This window comes from Labrus bergylta, chromosome 18 (assembly GCF_963930695.1).
Source record: "Labrus bergylta chromosome 18, fLabBer1.1, whole genome shotgun sequence".
Lineage (NCBI taxonomy): Eukaryota > Metazoa > Chordata > Actinopteri > Labriformes > Labridae > Labrus > Labrus bergylta.
In genome coordinates, this window is record NC_089212.1 from 11,698,275 (window position 1) to 11,716,327 (window position 18,053).

Genomic DNA, 18,053 nt, shown 5'->3' on the forward strand with positions numbered 1-18,053 from the left:
AAACTATACCTTATAACCCTGCCTTAAAACATTAATTTAACACATTTACTGAGTTAATGCCATTTGAGCATCACCTTCTATTTTTTTTACTCTTCAACTCTTGTTAATACGCTTTATTTGTATTAGCATCTAACAGATTTTTAAAAACACAATGAATGTCTTATTAGGGCTTTTTTTATTCATGATTGATTTGATGATGTCACTCAGAACCACGAAGATTTTTTTTTTTTAAAAGGTGATACAAATACAATTAATTTATTATTTTTAAACAGTTAGAAAGTGGTTATGATAAATATAATTTTTTAATGTATGTCAAAATTAAATGCTTTGTTTTCACATTTCATATTACATTTCAAATTCAACATTATTTCATTGTATCTGATGAGACTTTTGAAGGCCTATTCACTGTTTTAAATCATCTATTTCTTTACGTTACTGATTGTGATTATCCTCTAGTGGCTGTATTTATTTATTTATTTATTTATTTAGAACACTGTTCATTTTTTTCGTCATGGGAGAAATCCATAATGACTCGTTTGAAAGTAAGAAAGGTTATTGCTCATTTTTAATGTCAATCCAGTTCTAAAAATTGGCTCCAATTTTAGGAGCCCAATAACAGAGGTATTTCCGAAACATGCACATGCATACCACCAAAAAAGAGATAAAAAAGGTTATTTTGTATGGGAAGAAAAAAAATCATCTTATAAAGAGTCTGACTATACACACTCTCCCTTGTTGAAATAAATAGAGGTTGGACCGTATTGTAACTTTAAAATTACACAGTAGATCCTCTGTAGACTTCTTTGTTTTTTTATTATGGTACTTTGTACAATAATTCGGATTCTTGTGACTATAGTCTGTAATGTCTTTGTTTTTATGTTTTGTTATGCCTTTGGTTGTGGCTGTAGGCTTAACACTTAATATAGGCTACTAATAGCCTACTCGTAATAATCATGTTTATCATAATAATTCCTCGTCATATAGCCAATATTTTTTTAACATTTACAACTATTTTGTATGAGTGCGATTACGAAAGAATAGAGAAAGATTTAAAAAAAAAAAAACTTGTGTGTTTGCGGAAGCAGCACAAAAGTGCATTTCCCCAGTCACAATGTCTCAAAACACGAGAAATCTGTGTCCCTGTTGTGTTTGGGGCCCCCCGTCACATAACAGTAGAAGGGAGTGGCAAGGCAGGAGTGGAATTTCACTTCCTGTATCTCTCTCAGGTGACTCACCTGGGACATGTCGTCGACAGCTCAGGTTTTTGTCGGTATCAAACGAAGGAATCTGTCATGAGAGTTTCACAATTGGAAAGGAACAGATTCGTGTGGACGTTTTGATTCAATTCTGTGTGCAGAGCAGGAAGTCAGGAGTTGTATTTCTCTTTATTTTTGTACTTGAACGGAAGTTTTACCTGTGAGACGAAAGAGGACGTTGTTTTTGGGGCCTACGCACAACTGGAACTAGTTAACTTAAATATCACGCCGAACTTCTATTTTCTTCTGACCCCACAGCCATCCCCGTTCTGATCTTTGATTTGATTGGCGTGGAAATATAAAGAAGACTTTTAAAATGTTTTCCCTCCTTAAGGGACAATATGGAGCGTCTGTGCTGCTCCTGATGTTGCTGCTGGACTGCTCCCTATGCCAGGAGGTCGGGGATGAATGTCTGGCTAAGTTTAAACCGGGTCAGGCGGATTTTATTCTCGATGCCGATGAGTCAGTAAAAGACGGGGCGACCTTCATTTCGTCCCCGACACTGACTCGATACAGGGACTGTGTGAGCGCATGCTGCAAGGAGCCCAGGTGCAACGTCGCCGTCATGGAGGAAGCAGCCGAAGCGGGCCAGGTCAAATCCTGCTTTCTGTTTGACTGTCTGTACAAACAGAAATACGCATGCCGCTTTGTCAAGAAGAAGGGATACATCAGTTACGTCCTGGACTCTGTTTATGAGAGCTATCTTAAAGTGGATCTTCCCCCAAGTAAGAAAACAAACCTTTCAATGCATTTAATGTCCAGGTGTTTGTATTGCATCTAAGCTCTATTAAGAGATGCATTGTACAGTTTTGCAGCCCTTTGATAAGGGACACTTACCTGTGGGAACACTTTGGTAACTGATACTGAACAATGGAATTATAACCTGCACTCTTGGTTTGGGTTAACGTCATCAACAAATCTAAAAAGCCCTCCACTTGACCTGTATCTGGATAGTTTAATAATCTTTTTGTCTTGTGAACTCAGGAAAGGTCCAATAACTGATTTCTTAATGCCTCTGTTTGTTGTGTGAAGACACAGTTTGTAATCAGGACTACTGAGGCAACCGATTTGGGGCAGAAACCTTTAAAATTCAGCATGTTCACACACGCAGGACAATTATGGCCCCTGGTTAAGGTTTCTGTTCCCCCTCTGAATGCCAATGAGTTCCCATTGTATTTGGAGCTGTCACTTTTATTCACAAATAAAGCACAAATTCGACTGTAGAGCTTGTTTGTGTGATATACATAATTGTTGCAATGTCTCTCTAGATGAATCGGACCGTCCACCCATTGCAAACGGAGGTCCGGACCGGGTGGTCCAGCCTCAGGACACTGTTACACTGAACGGTATGAACAGCAAAGATGACAATGGGATTGCTTCCTTCCAGTGGAAAATGCTCACTGGATACCCTCATGCTGTCTTTGAGGTAAATAAAGAAACTTCAAAGCATGCCTGATCCTAATTAAGTTATTTCTTAGAGTTTATGGAAATAAAATCTCCTCTAATATGCTTTTTATTTATTTTTGTCACTGTATTGAAAATATTTCAGCAAGCTTCATATGTGTGTATGAACACTGTTCATTTAATTCCTCTTAGGATAGCAACTTTGACGACGCGATTACTGTATCCAATTTGACATCTGGGGTGTACAAGTTCCAGCTGACCGTCACAGACACAATTGGCCAGTCGGACTCCACCAAGGTCACTGTCCTGGTCCTGACTCCTGAGCAGTCTGATCGTAAGTTTGCAGCCTCATTTCAACATATAACTTTATTTTCAACATGCGCTTTCATGGGAGCATTGTCATTCTGTTGGCTAAAACGGAACATGGATTTACATCCCACAGCAAATCTGCTTTCATAAATGACATCTCATATAGGAGTTTCCTGATATCACATTTTTATGAAGTTTCTTTGCGAACCTTTGTAGAGGAATAATATGGCAGAAGAAATGGTGGAGTTTCAGGGGTAAACATGAGTCATGTGGTCATTGTGTTGACATTTCTTTTGGCTTATTCAGAGTCAACTGCCTTGTGTTTAATCTTGGGACATAGGTAAAAAAAAAGAAAAAGATTATTCTACTTGGTTCTACTTTTTTTTTTAGACAAACTTTTGATATACGTCAATCTTTTTTTTTAATGTAGGGGTTTTAAGGAACAAACCTATCTGTTTATTATTGTTCACCAGAGTGAGCTCTTCCATGTTAGTTGTGATTAAACCTGTCGAGACATGCTTTTCCTAATTCCTGTGAACTGAATGACGAAACAGCGTGAAGATAGAGAGATAACAGCTCGTGTTTTAAGGAGATTAGACCTGAATCACTGCTGTTGAGGAGGAAAGCTGTTTTGAAATATGGAACACGTTGTCTTTTGGTCATGGAACAGTGGTTTGATAAATGTTATCCCCAATCAAAGTCACTTCCATTAATAAACCACACAGAGAGCCACAGTGAAGCTCTCCCTCGGCATAAAACGTGAATGTCTGGAGTTTCTATGGGAGACGGAAGTGAGTAGTGCAGTCGCTCTTTACTCCTCTCATCCTCCTCCCCCGACTCAACAAAACCTGTCAGTCTGGTTTCAGGCTGAGTTACACAAACAAGACGGCGAGTCACTACCATCCTCCTCTGTATTGATTAAGAGTCTTTTTGTTTTATCCTTTGTAATACTTTTCATGCTCCCGGTTGTATTTGTATGTTGCTGATTGACTTATCAGACTGGCAAAAAGACTTTTAACCATTCTGTGGTTGAGTTACTCATTAACTGTTTGTGTCCTGAATAGTGTTAGGAATGTGTTTCAGTAGAAGAGGCATGGCAGTGACTGAAAAATAAACTACCTGTTTGTGAATTTAAAAAGTAATATTACTATAAAATAAGAAATGTTCCTTAAATACAATGAAAGAGAGAGAGAGAGAGAGAGGAGGAGCAGGGTTAAGAGGCACAGACAGTCATCATTAATGAGATGAGAAAAAGGTGAACTGGCAGCTCTATAATGTTATTTTAATGCAACATAAAATATATTAACGACATTGTCTTACCCTATATGTTATTTGAAAATATATCGATATATCTTAAAAGCTCCATATATTTCCCAGCCCTAATAGTGAACATGTAGTTTACTGTTTTATAAATTTCAGCACTTCTTGTACTGTTTTGAAATAGTGATGCTGTATATGAGCATGCAGGATTTTTAAACCACAAGCAGACAGCTCATTTTCCCGTATCTGGTCTCTGTCTATTCGAAACACATCACCTCTTGTTTCTCAGTTGCATATCTATGTGTGTCTGTAAACTCGTGTGACAGACATCACAATTAGAAGATACGGCGAACTGCAACAGAAAACCTCACCACTTCTGCTTTCAGATATTGCACAGACCGTGTTAGTGGTTATTCACCCTGATGTGTGCATTTAAATCCACAGACGCAGCATTGTTCAGCTGCTTGTGAAGTGATCTGGTGCACATTATAGCAGTATTTTATAGCCTTTACAGTGCTGACCTATGAGGGAGACGAGATAAACTATCACTGCATTATCGGTACATTGAGTTGACTTTTATTTTCAACACTGAACTCTTATTTGTTGCTTTCCTGACTAAAACCATGTACATAGCATCACGGTGTGTGGGGGGGATGAAATCATCAACTCAGTGGAAGCACTGTGACCTGTGAGTGAATCAGAATGTAGAAAACAATCCATTTGAATGGGGTAGAATTGTTTTCTTTCCCTCTGTTTTTCGAGTACACATAGGCGTGCAGGGTTTGGGGATCGTTCCACATAGCCTCCTCTCAGAACAGAGCAATGTCTCACTTTTTATTATGATTCTACTGCTGTTACATGTTGAAGCCACAGCTGCTTTAGACACTGTTATCTGTCTCCTCCAAGAAACCCAAGGTTGATCCAAACAGGCTGTCTTCGTCTCACATACACAGTCTCCTGAGTTAAGCGTCATGAAATTATCCCAACACCTTTGCTTTTGTAGCTCATGAAGGCCCGTGAGTGTTGATTTCAGTCTGTTTCATAACCAGCGAAAAACTTGTCACATAAGCGTCACCTTTTACTCTCCACATATTTCAAACTGAATTAATTCTTTCCATTGAAACATCACGATTACTTCCACTGTGCTCATATTACCAGAGACATTTAAAAACAGACACAACTTTTACAGTTTTAGTAGCCACAGATTTTCACGGCGTTTAAGAGGAGAAAAAAAAGAAGCTGTAATTAACTGTGAATCCTGTTATTTTGTCCACCAGACCACTGTATGGCTCCAATGAAGATTGGACCGTGCCGGGGGTCATTTCTTCGCTGGCATTACAACGCTGCGTCACTGAAATGTGAGGAATTCACGTTTGGGGGCTGCAGGGAGAATCTCAACAACTATCTCTCAAAGGAGGAATGCACCAAGGCCTGCTACGGCCAAGGTATCTGTGCACTGTGCTTTTTTACATCTACATGTTGGCACATATAGGTCACCTCAGTGAATGTTAATGATTAGCTGTAGCATCTTTTCCTAGTTCTGTAAATTTGTTGAAAAGCCTTAGTTTGTCCGTAATTTATAGAATCCCACCAGTGATATTTCTCGTTTTTTAATCTGTGCTAAATCTGAAGCATAACAATTACACATTTAGTTTAATGTGGGTTTGTGCCCAGTACTTTTTGTGGCCATTGACCTCCTGGGGATTGGTTGCTGCCTGGTAATCATAAGTGTTTTCTGAGTAAATGTTTCATCGTTCTGCACACAACCTCATGCTGTTGTTCTTTCTTTTGGAAAAAGGTGCCAGAAGTGGTCGAGGTTTGCCCCTTCCTGATTCTCAAGGTTGGTGAATTCTCCTACGTATTGTTGCTCTAACACAGCTTCCACTACTGCATTAAAACACAGCTATATTGTAGTCCTTCTCTTTGGAGAAAAACAAAACGTTGTGGACCTCAGTTTAACCTGCTGTAACAGACTGTTTTGGTCACTCAAGAGCAGATAATTCACCTTTCAATTTGATATGGCATAGGTTTTAACAAAACAGTACCTTACTGTATATACACAGACAGCAGTTAAGTTAACTTTATCATTCATTTGGTGTCATGTTTTTTGCCACTTGATGATACTGTTCACCCACTTTTAAGTATTTTATTATTTAGGTCTCTACTTATCCTTGAGGGAAACATCAGATTCTAAGTATGGTACTGGGTACTGTGGTCTTTGGTGCCGAGCAGGTAGTGGAAAGTGGATTCTAGTGGATTTTGCTGACAAATGAAACTATTAGAACAAAAAAAATTGTTAACCTTGTGAGAGCGACTGGTACAAAATGACCTGAGAGTAACTATAAAGCCAAGTGGTGCTCAGTTTCAGATGATAATTGTCTATGGGCTCTTGATTTACAGATTGTTTTTACCGCTCAAACAGCCACTTTTAAGCAACTGCGTATGCTTAATATGAGTTATGATTTCTTTTGTGTTTTTGTTCCGCAGGAGAAACGTGTGGAGCTCCGTGTACCACAGATCAGTTCACCTGTGCCAACGGCTGCTGTTTGCACCCGGGCCTGGAGTGTGACTCAACCCCACAATGCAGTGACGGCTCAGATGAGGTTAAATGCGAGGATTGTAAGCAGTGACTATGCAAACTAGATCTGATTTTCATATGGACTCATGAAATAACCAAATCAATGGTGGGACACATGCTTTGAATGTTTCCTTGAACGAGAAGCTTACCTTTAAACTGTTCTGTGTTTCTATTAGTGAACAAAAACTTCCGTATCCTGCTGCAGATTCCACTGGATGAACAGAAAGGTGATCTGAATGGATTTTTTCAGCTTTGTGCTTTCTAAGCCTTTAGCAATTTTTTTGTCATCATTTTTACCATCACAAATACTTTGCTCATCCTATCTGTTCACCACTGTGGTTCACAGTACGCTGCACGGAGATTCCTGACACAGGAAACTGCCGGGACACAATCACAAAGTGGTACTACAACCCCATCCATCAGAAGTGCTTCCGATTCAACTACGGTGGCTGCCTAGGAAATGAGAACAGATTTGAGAATGACAGGGCCTGTATGAAAGTTTGCCGGGGAGTAACAGGTGGGTTTTTATTCATGCTCAGTGAGCATTTTACTGATAAAAGTGTCCTGGACAATAAGTGACATACTTGTTTCACTATATAAACAGTATGTATTGCTGTTAATTTTCTACACAATGTTATTTCTTTTTGGTGGGGATTTTTTTTTCTAATGCAATGGTTCTATTTTTGCACACTCTCACCTACTGCTGTCTGGGATATTTTTTTCACTTATATACGTTTATTTCACTCATCGACCAAACAAAAGAATTACAAAAAAAAAAGTAACATCTCAAATCTTGTACAAGCACTATTTTCTGAGATAGTTATCTAATGAACATCACCTGCACCAACTAAAGGTGAAACATTTCACAACTTGATAGAAAACTGTCAACCTGCTGAGATGTAATATAAATTCTGTTACTTACTCAGGGAGTTCTGCTATTTGTAAAAATGCTCAGGAAATCACTAAAAACGTTTTAAAGCTCCTGTTATGTCGGTTTCACAACAAGCTAAAAACTCCATAGATAATATTGATTCCTCTTTATGAGCTATAAAGGCAAATAAATAGTGGCATAACGACTGGCTATGTCTGTAATGTTATTATTGATACATGAAACGAGTCACAAGTTATATGTTACAGCCTTTTACACATTTTCACTGCAAAGAATCTCAATGAGACATTTGACTGTTTAAAGAAAGCAGGTTAAGATCTTTATGTCAGAAAATACTACCTACACATCTACAGGACACAAACTGCAAAGAATTGAGAGTTCCCTCTTCATGTCCTGGGTTTGCCAAAATCCACAGGAACTTAAACTGTATGTGAAGTAAGGAAGACAATACATGTGTTGCTCCAAGAATATGGTATAGGAAATGTACAAACGCAATCACATATAATATAAACTTAATCTGCTTTCATGAGTAATTGATATATAACTTCATAAATGGGAGAAGATTGGCTTGTATTGATGAACCCATAGGGGGAGAAAACTGACTCACCAAATTCCCTCCACTCTTTTGAGGGTGAGAATGAGGGTTTTTAGTCTTTTTTTTTTTATGTGAAGTGTTAGATTTATGTCCTGACTCAACTTGCAGTCCAACATTGCAGATAAACAGTTGAAAAAAACATTCCATTGCTCTTTATGAGTTCAGACTCATGTGTTGAAAGATTGCCACACTGATCTTTACTTGAGGCTCAGAGCTACATGCTGCTACTAGCTTAACACACCTGAATCTCTGAACAAAGTTCTGTGTTCATGCTGCGTCACGGGATTCCTAGAAAACAGGTTGTGCAAAGGAAGAAAAAATGTGTAAAATACTTTAACAGTGTTTTGTGTTAATGTTGTGTTGTTGTTGGAATAAACCAAGCAACAACAATATGTTTTTGAAAAATGCAACATAAAAAACTACAGTTTCACGAGTGTCCACTTGAAGGTGGCTTCAGAAGCCCAGGAAAGCTCTCTGAACATCATTTTGAAATGCCTGCTTTAACAGCAAGAAAACAACCTGTTAACAGTCTGGTACATAAAAAAGGTTTTGGTCTGAAGTATACTATGTACTAGGTCTGAAGTATGTATGTTTGAGACAGTCCATGGAGTGACTGTTGTCAACTGAAAAAGTAATGCGAGTGTTGCTTACAGTTTGTTTCTCCTGCCACTAAGTGGCCAAAACAATTACTGATGGTTTTAGTGTGTCTTCATTTTAAATTGCAGAACAGTATTTCACTTTTCTAAAAGTCATTTGTAAGTAAAAAATACTGAAACTATTTCCTTCTTCTTTTTCAGAACAAGATGTTTTTGCAAGAAAGGAGGAATTTGAAAGAAATGTGTCTCAAGGCAAAACAGGTATATTATCTTTCTTTATAAGTAAAGACTGTAAAATCCCTCTACTTGAACTTGTATTTATTGTCTTAAAGGAGCAATCTGTAAGACATCTACTGCCTTAAATCCTAAAATGACCAACATTAAGGAAACATGCTATGTTGAAGTGCTGGCTTCTCTGAAAACCACGCAGCAGCTAGTACGCCGTCCTTCTAAGTTTAGATTTCTGGTTCTGGATGGTCTATTTTTTTCTTGACCTGAAGAAGGTAGGCAGTTTTAAGGCACAGCTGTTTTGGACGCCCCTCAGTTTGAAAGATATGAGACCAGTCATCATGGCAAACCAGCAGGTGTTGCAGTGATGGAAGTGGGCTAGCAAACTGATTCAGAAACTCATTCTACCCATCCTTAAAAGCCTCTGCCTTTTTCTAATAAGCTCCACAAACAGAAACGTGGTAACTACGATGAATATTGGAGATGCTTTTGAAAAATGGAGAGAGGCCAGAGGGCGAAAAGTGTTCAAGACCGATGAAGACCCGGCAAAAAAACTGAAGCTTCGGTGCGCTAGTGTAGCTAGTTGTTAGTCTATAGTCCTCCAAACAGGCGGCCAAGGTTCGAATCAGATCAGTTGTTCCTTCCCACATGTCATTCCCCACTCTCTCTACCTGATTACTGACTCTAACCACTGTCCTGTTTCTACGATAAAGGCACAAAAAGCAAATAAATAAATAAAAGATTACACATCATCTCTAGGGAATAGGAGGAGGAAGGGGGGGGGGGGTGAAGCCTTCTCCAATGTTTTGAATTTGGACTGCAGTACCAGTTTTTAACACTACATGTCAGAGTTACATATTGTTCACCCATTGATGAACCCTTGAATAATATTTTCTCATTGATTGAACAGGTGTTTTGGCGATAGCAGCCCTGCTCGGCTTAGCTATCTTCATCCTGCTGTGCGTCTTAGTGTACTTCCTGGTGAAGGGAAAGAAAAAGTCTCCACAACACCAACGTGTGGCAGTCAACAACGTCCCGGTCAGCTTCGAGGACAGAGAACGTCTGGTCTACAACAGCACCACCAAGCCTATCTGACCCCTTAGAGCTGACTTTTATCCCCCTTCTTGCTGCGTCACACCACTGATCAAACTCAGATTGATGAGGAAATAATGTGTTGACTGGAGAGGGGATCTGTTTTGTCCATATATGGATGTATTTTGCAAGGGTGATACACAAAGAAGGCAAAACATCTGAAATAATGAAATGTGACATCTTAATATTTTGTTTTTAGCTTGTTTTTTTTTAATGCAGTGTTTTGTTAAAAAGATTTGTTTGATGTTAGTTTGTACTCAGGTTGAACTGGAAGGATTGTCTGTAGTGTAAAGGTAGATCACCACTGAAAATCAGACTCTATCCCCCCATTTTCATAAATATTTCCAGCTTTGTTTAATGTCAGACACAAACTTGTCAGAAGTTCCATATTGGTGTGTTACTTCAAAGTAAGTCTTGATTTCACTGAGATCTGGAAAATTGTGTGGATGTTAATGTCAAAAGGATGATCCTTTCAATATCTTGAAATCCTGCCTCCTCAGCTTTACCTCTGTCACTTTGTTTTTATCCAGTTTATACGCCCATGTTACGTTGAATTACACAAAAATTGCTCAATATTGTACATAATCTTAGAATTTTGAGAAAGTAATATTTTACATAAGCTTATTATGTCGTGATTTTTCTGACATGTTTTTAAAACAATCATAATGCATACGTTCAATGATGCTTAAGGATACATTATAAAGCAGCCTTGTTGTTGAATATTCAACATTTTAAATGTTGTACATATGACCTTATATAGGCTTCCTGTAACTTTAGTGGTACCGTGATGTTTATATGAAATAAAAATATCAACTTAGATGATACTTGTGTTTTTGTCTGTTTAAAGAAAGCCACTTATTTTTAAATAAAATGTCAGTTTGACAACTCATCTTGTAACCATGTGAATGCTATACGGATATATACAGTATGTATGAGTTGTTATATGTATAGGGCTGTCAGCAGTTGCTAGTTAATTGTGATAAATTAAGGTGTAAAAACTTGTTAATTAAATTTAAATCAATCTGTAGTCACAGTGATTGAAAAGAACAACACTCCCTCATCTTTGAATGTCTCATTTCACTTAAAAAAAACAACAACAGTTCAGCTGACGAGTCAAAAGTAATATCCACCTTATGACATCACTTTTTTCCCGTTCATTTACACAGTTTTCGTTTACTTTTTGGCCCATGACGAGTTCCTGTTTCCGTGGTTGAGCTAATGTCGTGACTTTGCTCTACCAGAAGGTCCTTAGTTTATTTCAAACAGTTTAGGCGAAGTACTCTCAGTTTAAAACAATTCAAAATTTCAAAATAAAAGCCCAACAATTAATTTTTGAATGCAGAATAATTGATTTCAAACTTCAGATTAAAAATTTGGTTAATTGCAATTAACTTTTGAATTTCAGAGTAATCATTAAATACAATCTTCTGACAGCCCTTTTTATTTGTTCTTGATGCTGCTAGTGAAATGACTGCATGTTGTGCTGCTAACACTGCTGTTTGCAGGAAAAAAAGACAGTCAACACTATTACTCCATGGTCTTAAGTGCTGTTTCACTTCATGTTCTTTTTGCATTTAATTTTATCCAAAGCAATTTCATATTATAGTAACATATTGAAAAACTAGTCATTTTATGATATAGTGACTCAAGTGTTTCAAGGTAAGTTACACAAACAAGCACATATTATTGTACTGTAGTACCAGTTTTAATCATAGAGGGTTAAATAGTATTTATGCAGGTAGCTCTACCAGGTATTTGTTGTTTGATATTATACATTCAAACTAAGGAAGTGATTACATTTCTGTGCAATCTGAATTTAAAACACCTATCAGCCTGTTGCTTTCACACAGCCTACTGTTATTGGTCTGAGCTTGAAATTAGTCTCTCAGTAAACATGTTAAATAGATAGTAGCATGTACTGTATATTCAAAAAGCTTTAGAAAATAAGCATACTAGGACATTCAATATCTTGATTCATACCGGAAACATATAGCCTTGACAATTGATTTTACTCAGCTATTTGTGTGTGTGTGTAGACCCCCTTATTTCCCTATTGTAATATTTAGGGGGGTTCACCTCTCACTAAATGTAGATATGTTTATGTTGTTCTGCTGAGGCAGCACCTAATTTTCCTCCTCAACGCATCAATAAAGGCTTATCTTATCTGAACATTCATGTTTCGGGAAAACATCTGTTACTTAGCATATACATTGGACTGAAACAACCCCTGTTTTACCACCAGATGGCGACATTGCTTAATTAGATATTCAACTCGGCGGTATTGTGCAACTAAAACTTATTATAAGGGACAACAAAACTTTTTTTTTAGATATGGAAACTTTAAACTTTAAATTGTTAAGAATAGTTTGAATAGCCTTTTTCCTTTTGTAATGGACACAATTAAGGTAATAAAGCAGATTGTATAGGGAAGCAAATTCAGTCTGAAAGAGTTGTTCTGCAAAAAAAGCTGCGTTTTAACAATGTGTTCACTCTCTCATTTAAGTCCTGCATATGGTTTTCTTCACAGCCTGTATGGGAATCTTTGAAAAAAACACACACACACAAGGAATAGGGCAGAAAGGGTTTGTGCAATACAAAGCGCCCATCTTTAGCCTATTTAATCAGTAAGACATAAATTAGCACCCACCCAATTGATTCACTGAAGCTATCCTCTGTGGGGCCCCCAGTGCACTGAGCCGACCGTCATAAATGTTATTGACATGGGGTTACAATTTGTCATCTCCTTTCACGAGCTTGGCATTGGTGAGCATACATAATCAAGCATGTGGAAAATGTATACATTTCTTGGGTATTTTTTTTTGGATGATCCAATTGTGAAAAATACAGATCAAACTTTGAAGGCCAGCTGTTAAAATATGTAGCCTAGATGCTAAAACGACTCTGGATCTACCAAACAGATAGTCTAATGGCATGTCAAAAACAGGCGGTCCTTCATTACGTTCAGCAGCTCCTCGTAAATGACAAACTCCTTAGTAAGACTAGCTTTCATAACTCATTTTCTTGCAATTTGATGAGTGAAAAATATTTTTTTAACACACTTGAATGAAATACAAACATGTCTACTATCACCGGTTGAAATCTGAAAGAAACCGGAGAGGTTTAGATTGTAGCTGTGTATGTTTTAGCGGTCTTCCTATTCGTGGTTGCCGTATTTCCGAGAGGTCCTGAACGCAGCATGAATCTTCGCAATCGCAGTTCTTCAAAGATGCAGCACTGTTTGGTTGTTGGACGCAGAGCGAGCTGATGACCCGCGTTGGGATGTGTGTACGTCTAAGAGGCTTTTTTTTAACATGTGGAAAGAGGAAACTAACCGATTAACTTTCATATTGTCATCAAGGAACTAAAGAAAAAAAAAAGTGTTTAGCCGAGGACACCGGTAGTTCGGACGAAAGAAGTTGGTGAAGTCGGTAAGTTACGTGAACTTTACCTAATTTTAACAAACTTAAAGTTCGCTTTAATGCAAGTTACGCTGGTTTCAAGTCAAAGTGGTTTCTCGTCTTCTGTGGTTACTCTGTCATCATGTTTCTTTGGCTGAGGGGGCTGTGAAAAAAAAAAAAACTAGCGTGCAGATTGTATTAGTTTTGTCAGGCGCTGGAGACTGAAAAGGATTTGAGTGAAATAGTTTTTAGTGTCTCCTTTTCAGCAGGGCAAACATATTAAACCCCCACAGAGGTTGAACATGTTAAAAATCATATGCATGTGTTTTTAATTATGCTCCAGAAGACCACTGTGCATGTTTTCATGCAAACACTCAAACACACCTATTACATTGAGTTCTTTGACTTTGCGTTATTTGCAGATATTTCACAAGCTCCAATCTAAAAACCTTCTGGGGTGGGGGGGGGGGGGTGGGGGGGGGGGGGGGGACAGGAGTTTCAGTCAGATAAGTAATGTTTGTCTTTGTAACCAAACACTCTCAGTTGAGTGAACTTTGAACAGCTCCTGTAGCCTATAGTCTGTATTTTTCCTGGTCTTTTTTTTTTTTTTTTATAAAGAGGATGATACTTCTCCACATGAGCACTGATGTCTGATCTAACTTGTGATCCAAACTTACCTCCGTGCTGCAGTTGAATCATTTGCCATTTCCTCTTTCCTTGCATCCAATCGCTCCCCCCCCCCCCCCCCCCCCCCCCCCCATGGGGCCTATACTTGGCCCCAGCAAACCTAATTGTTTTTTCTAATGAGCACCCCATTGAGACACAGGGAGGTTTTAAATGCAGGCTGTTCATAGGTCAATGACTCTCCCCACCAGCTGATGAAGAAGAATAGGACAAATCAATCAATTATCAGTGAAAAGTTCCATTTTCTTCTCTTTTGACCTCACTTGACCTTTTCAGACAATACGTCCTCAACTTCATTTCAGATAAATGTTGCCCAAATGGGATGAACAGCGCTCGCTTCCAGGTGGTCCAGACAGGAAACTGGCCAAGTATGTCTTGGATCTGAGAGTTGCCGCTTTATCCCCTCTCCCTTATTCTTGGAATGCTGCAGCTGTGATAAAAAAAAAAAAAAATGACCATGGCTGCAGAATGCCAGGGTTTCTTCTACAAAGACCATATATCTTTAAAAACTGAAACATAACTTCTTTGTTATTCAGTTGTTTAATGCTGCCCAGGATAGATCTTGCAAATAACTTGTTCCTGATAGGATAACAATTTGAGAGTATTGAAGTGTCAACTTTAAAGGAGACCTGACAACTTTGTGTTTGTGTTAAAGTGAAGAGTAAGTGATTGAGCATTCCAGACACCCAGGGGAGGTCTGTCTCTGTTTTTGTAGTTATGATGTTAACAAGCCCCCTCTTGCACAAGGGAGCTGTTTGGCTGCAGATGCGGTGTAATGTACCTTTAAATGGACACACTCCAATTCTATTTGAAGACAAGCCATCTAATTTTACTGAGCGACTTTCTGCTCTCCTCTAACACTTCAGTATATGATGGACTGTACTCACCCGACGACTCATTACTATTTTTCTACCATCTAATAATGAAAAAGAACTGGATTCTTACATTTGTCAATTGCCAATTGAGATGGCACTTGCCAGCTTCACTTGCCAGGTATGCATTCTGTGGTTAAAGGTCAATGACAGGAAAGTGAAAATTGCTCGTTCTCCCTTTTCAGCACATCGGGGAATGATTATTCTCCCATTAAGGGCTATTTTGGCAGGGATGTACGTGCACCAATTGGGCCCGGCTCCTTACAGAGCCTTGAGGGTGTTCATCGGGATGGATCACTTATTGCCACATCTAAGCAGCATGCTCAAAACACATTGGACTAAAAAAAGAGGCTCATATGAGTGTCTGTGGGCAGTCACGGGTTAGGACAGCCCTTTTTGTGGGAGCTGTGGATTGGATTGGGATGAAGCAAGGTCGAGCGGGTGTATTGTTTTCCCCAGTGAATGAAAAGCTGTTCGTCTCTAAAGGCCCGTGTGTCAGGGGACAAACTGCAGGAGTAATGTGGGAAAGAGGGCACTCACAGAAAAGCTGTTTGTCAGGGGAGATTATTTTCAGGGTAGACAGGGTTAAAGGGTGAGGGAAAGGTCTTGTAAGATAAACATGTCACCAATGCTCAAATAATAAAGAGTCTGTCTCAGTTAGCCTATAGGACCCCGGCCCTCTGCCTGCCTTGCCAGGTTGGATTTTTAGTTGTTCTGAACATAAACATCCGTCTGAAAGAAACCCGCACCACTGTGTCTGACTAGAGGCACCCCAGGGGGTTTATGTCATACTTCCAGATGCCCCGGGGGCTTTTGGGGGCATGTGGTGGTGGGTTAATGTCTCCTGAGTAAGAGAAGTGCAGTAGACAGTAGACTGGACTTTTTATAGCTGGTTGTCCCAATAACTTGTTCTTATAAAGAACAAGTTAAGTTATAGATAACTTGTTCTTTATAAGAACAAGTTATTCATCCCAGAAAGTTTTTGCACAAAAGTATAATTCAGACTTCTTGTTTTGAATTCAGATGATGTATCAAGCTTTCTTGCAGCCTGTGAGCTTCATTTATTGAAAGTGTCAAGTCTCTCCTAGAGCAGAAGTGTCATATTATTTCTGCCTTCCTCTGCTGACACAGTCAGTGGTTTCTTTACCTTGACTGACTGTCAGAGTTGAAAACTGTGCCAGATAGAGATCAGCCCCCTGAGGACCCTTTTCTTTTAACATATTAGGCCTAAGCTTTGCTTAAAGGTTTGCTTGTCTTTGTGTATTTTCCATGAGTGAAATTCTTGAAAGTGATGACTGAAGGAATGCAAGTGTGCCATCTCGTCAACACCACACATAATCATTTGTTAGTTGTTGTTTAAAGAAAGGAATGTAGGCCTTGACTGCATGGATCAGTGTAAAGCCTGCCAATTAGAGAAACAAGGACGTGTATCAGGCCATCTGAAGAAGTGATCCATTGCAGCTCTTTCTTTTAACCATGGAATTGGCTCTTGAAGCATCTGTCTTCAATTAAGGGGCAAGTTGCAGATTCCCATGCGGGGAGGTTCATGCTGCGGGTAATGCAGTCATCAGCTGTGGGAACCAAATGCTGTCCATTTGTGAGAAATCTCAGCTAATTCGAGCACAGGTGGCCAGCTTGGCAAAAATGTTAGCCTGTGCTTAGTGTTTTCTCTAGGATCTCAAATCTGGCTGTGCCCCCTCCCTAAGAAAACAAGGATTTGGAATTACCGTATGTCAGCAACTGGAGATGAAAGTTAATGAGTTCTGTCCAGATGTGTTAAGATTGTGGGTTATGCTGCTTTACCCTATCCTGCTGACATCTTACTGTATATTTACTTTCTCCCCCTAATCCACTTTCTACACCCACCAAAAGCTTTCAATAAGACATTGGAACAACTTGTGTAAGACCCAGACATCAACAGTATATCTTGGTTTTAAACCCATTATTCCCAGTCTAGCCTCATTGAAGAAAAGAAAGATTTTGGTCCGGTCATTAAGCGAGGTTAGCGCAGAGGTCACGGTGGGTGGGATTACCAGAGGATTGTATTAGTTCACTTTTCACAACACAAGTTCAAAGCCTTCTCCGGGACATGAATAGTATTTCTACAGCTTACACAAACTAACCTGCCACTTGAAAATCAATTGGCCAGGCCTTGTCAAAGATTTTGTGAGGAGGCTTCATTCTCAAAGAATGTCATTGTGGCAGCGCTGCATTGACCAAGCATTAATCCGTGCACTTTACAGGATTTTTCACACTCTTTTGCCCTCAAAGATGAAACAATATTCTTGATTTGATCTCCAAGATTAAGGAAATACAGATTAAAATGGTAACATTGGCTAGGGTGATCGTATTTCTAATTATATAATTGGTAAAAAAAAAAACTGAAGGTTCTGTGAATAACATTCCTTAAAGCAAAAGTCTGGACCTAAACTAGAAAATATGACTATATATAAACTGTCTTTAAAGCCAAAACGTTTTTAAATCAATAATCATCATGATCATAAGAGACAAACAGTCAGTCATAAAAACATGCTTAATATTGCTACCTATGGTACACAGTCTATCTTCTAAATTATATAATATAAGTAATTCAACCATATTTGGACTTTAATTTTGACAGATTTTGTTCCTCTTTCTCTTATCGTGCTTTTGGAAGGCGAAAGAAAAATCACAATAGATGAATGGCTGCTGTCTTTCTTGTCCAATAAACAAGCTCTAGTTGCTGCTGCTGCTGCTGCTGCTGCAGGCCCCTACAGTGAATCAGTGATCTTAATATGTGGATTCAGCTCTGTAACTTCTCTCCCTGCATTCCTGCACCTCTTAATTGGCGAACCTCCTGCCGTTGGGCTGTCAGCTCGGCGCAGTGGCCAGCAAGTGCACTAGGAACAATGC

At 38.8% G+C, this 18,053-nt stretch overlaps 2 protein-coding genes across 2 annotated transcripts in view; both read left to right on the forward strand.

Moving 5' to 3' along the window:
- The first annotated feature begins 1,195 nt into the window (after window positions 1-1,195).
- On the forward strand, window positions 1,196-11,026 carry spint1a (serine peptidase inhibitor, Kunitz type 1 a). Its single transcript, XM_020630151.3, has 10 exons — window positions 1,196-1,981; window positions 2,525-2,682; window positions 2,853-2,994; window positions 5,507-5,674; window positions 6,028-6,069; window positions 6,717-6,848; window positions 6,984-7,034; window positions 7,154-7,324; window positions 9,089-9,148; window positions 10,026-11,026. Exons 1-10 carry the CDS (start codon window positions 1,573-1,575, stop codon window positions 10,208-10,210), a joined length of 1,518 nt encoding a protein of 505 aa, XP_020485807.2. The 5' UTR covers window positions 1,196-1,572; the 3' UTR covers window positions 10,211-11,026.
- Window positions 11,027-14,595: 3,569 nt separating this feature from the next.
- Window positions 14,596-18,053, forward strand: part of LOC109981382 (pleckstrin homology domain-containing family G member 3) — a 31,351-nt gene continuing 27,893 nt past the window's right edge. The window contains exon 1 of the mRNA XM_065966648.1: window positions 14,596-14,657. Coding sequence (XP_065822720.1) covers window positions 14,596-14,657 — 62 coding nt within the window. The remainder of the gene's footprint in view (window positions 14,658-18,053) is intronic.

Coding starts and splice junctions, on each gene's coding strand:
- spint1a (XM_020630151.3), top strand. CDS start 1,573: ATGTTTTCCCTCCTTAAGGGACAATATGGAGCGTCTGTGCTGCTCCTG. Junction 1,982..2,524: donor TAAAGTGGATCTTCCCCCAA/GTAAGAAAACAA, acceptor ATGTCTCTCTAG/ATGAATCGGACCGTCCACCC. Junction 6,849..6,983: donor TGAGGTTAAATGCGAGGATT/GTAAGCAGTGAC, acceptor TGTTTCTATTAG/TGAACAAAAACTTCCGTATC.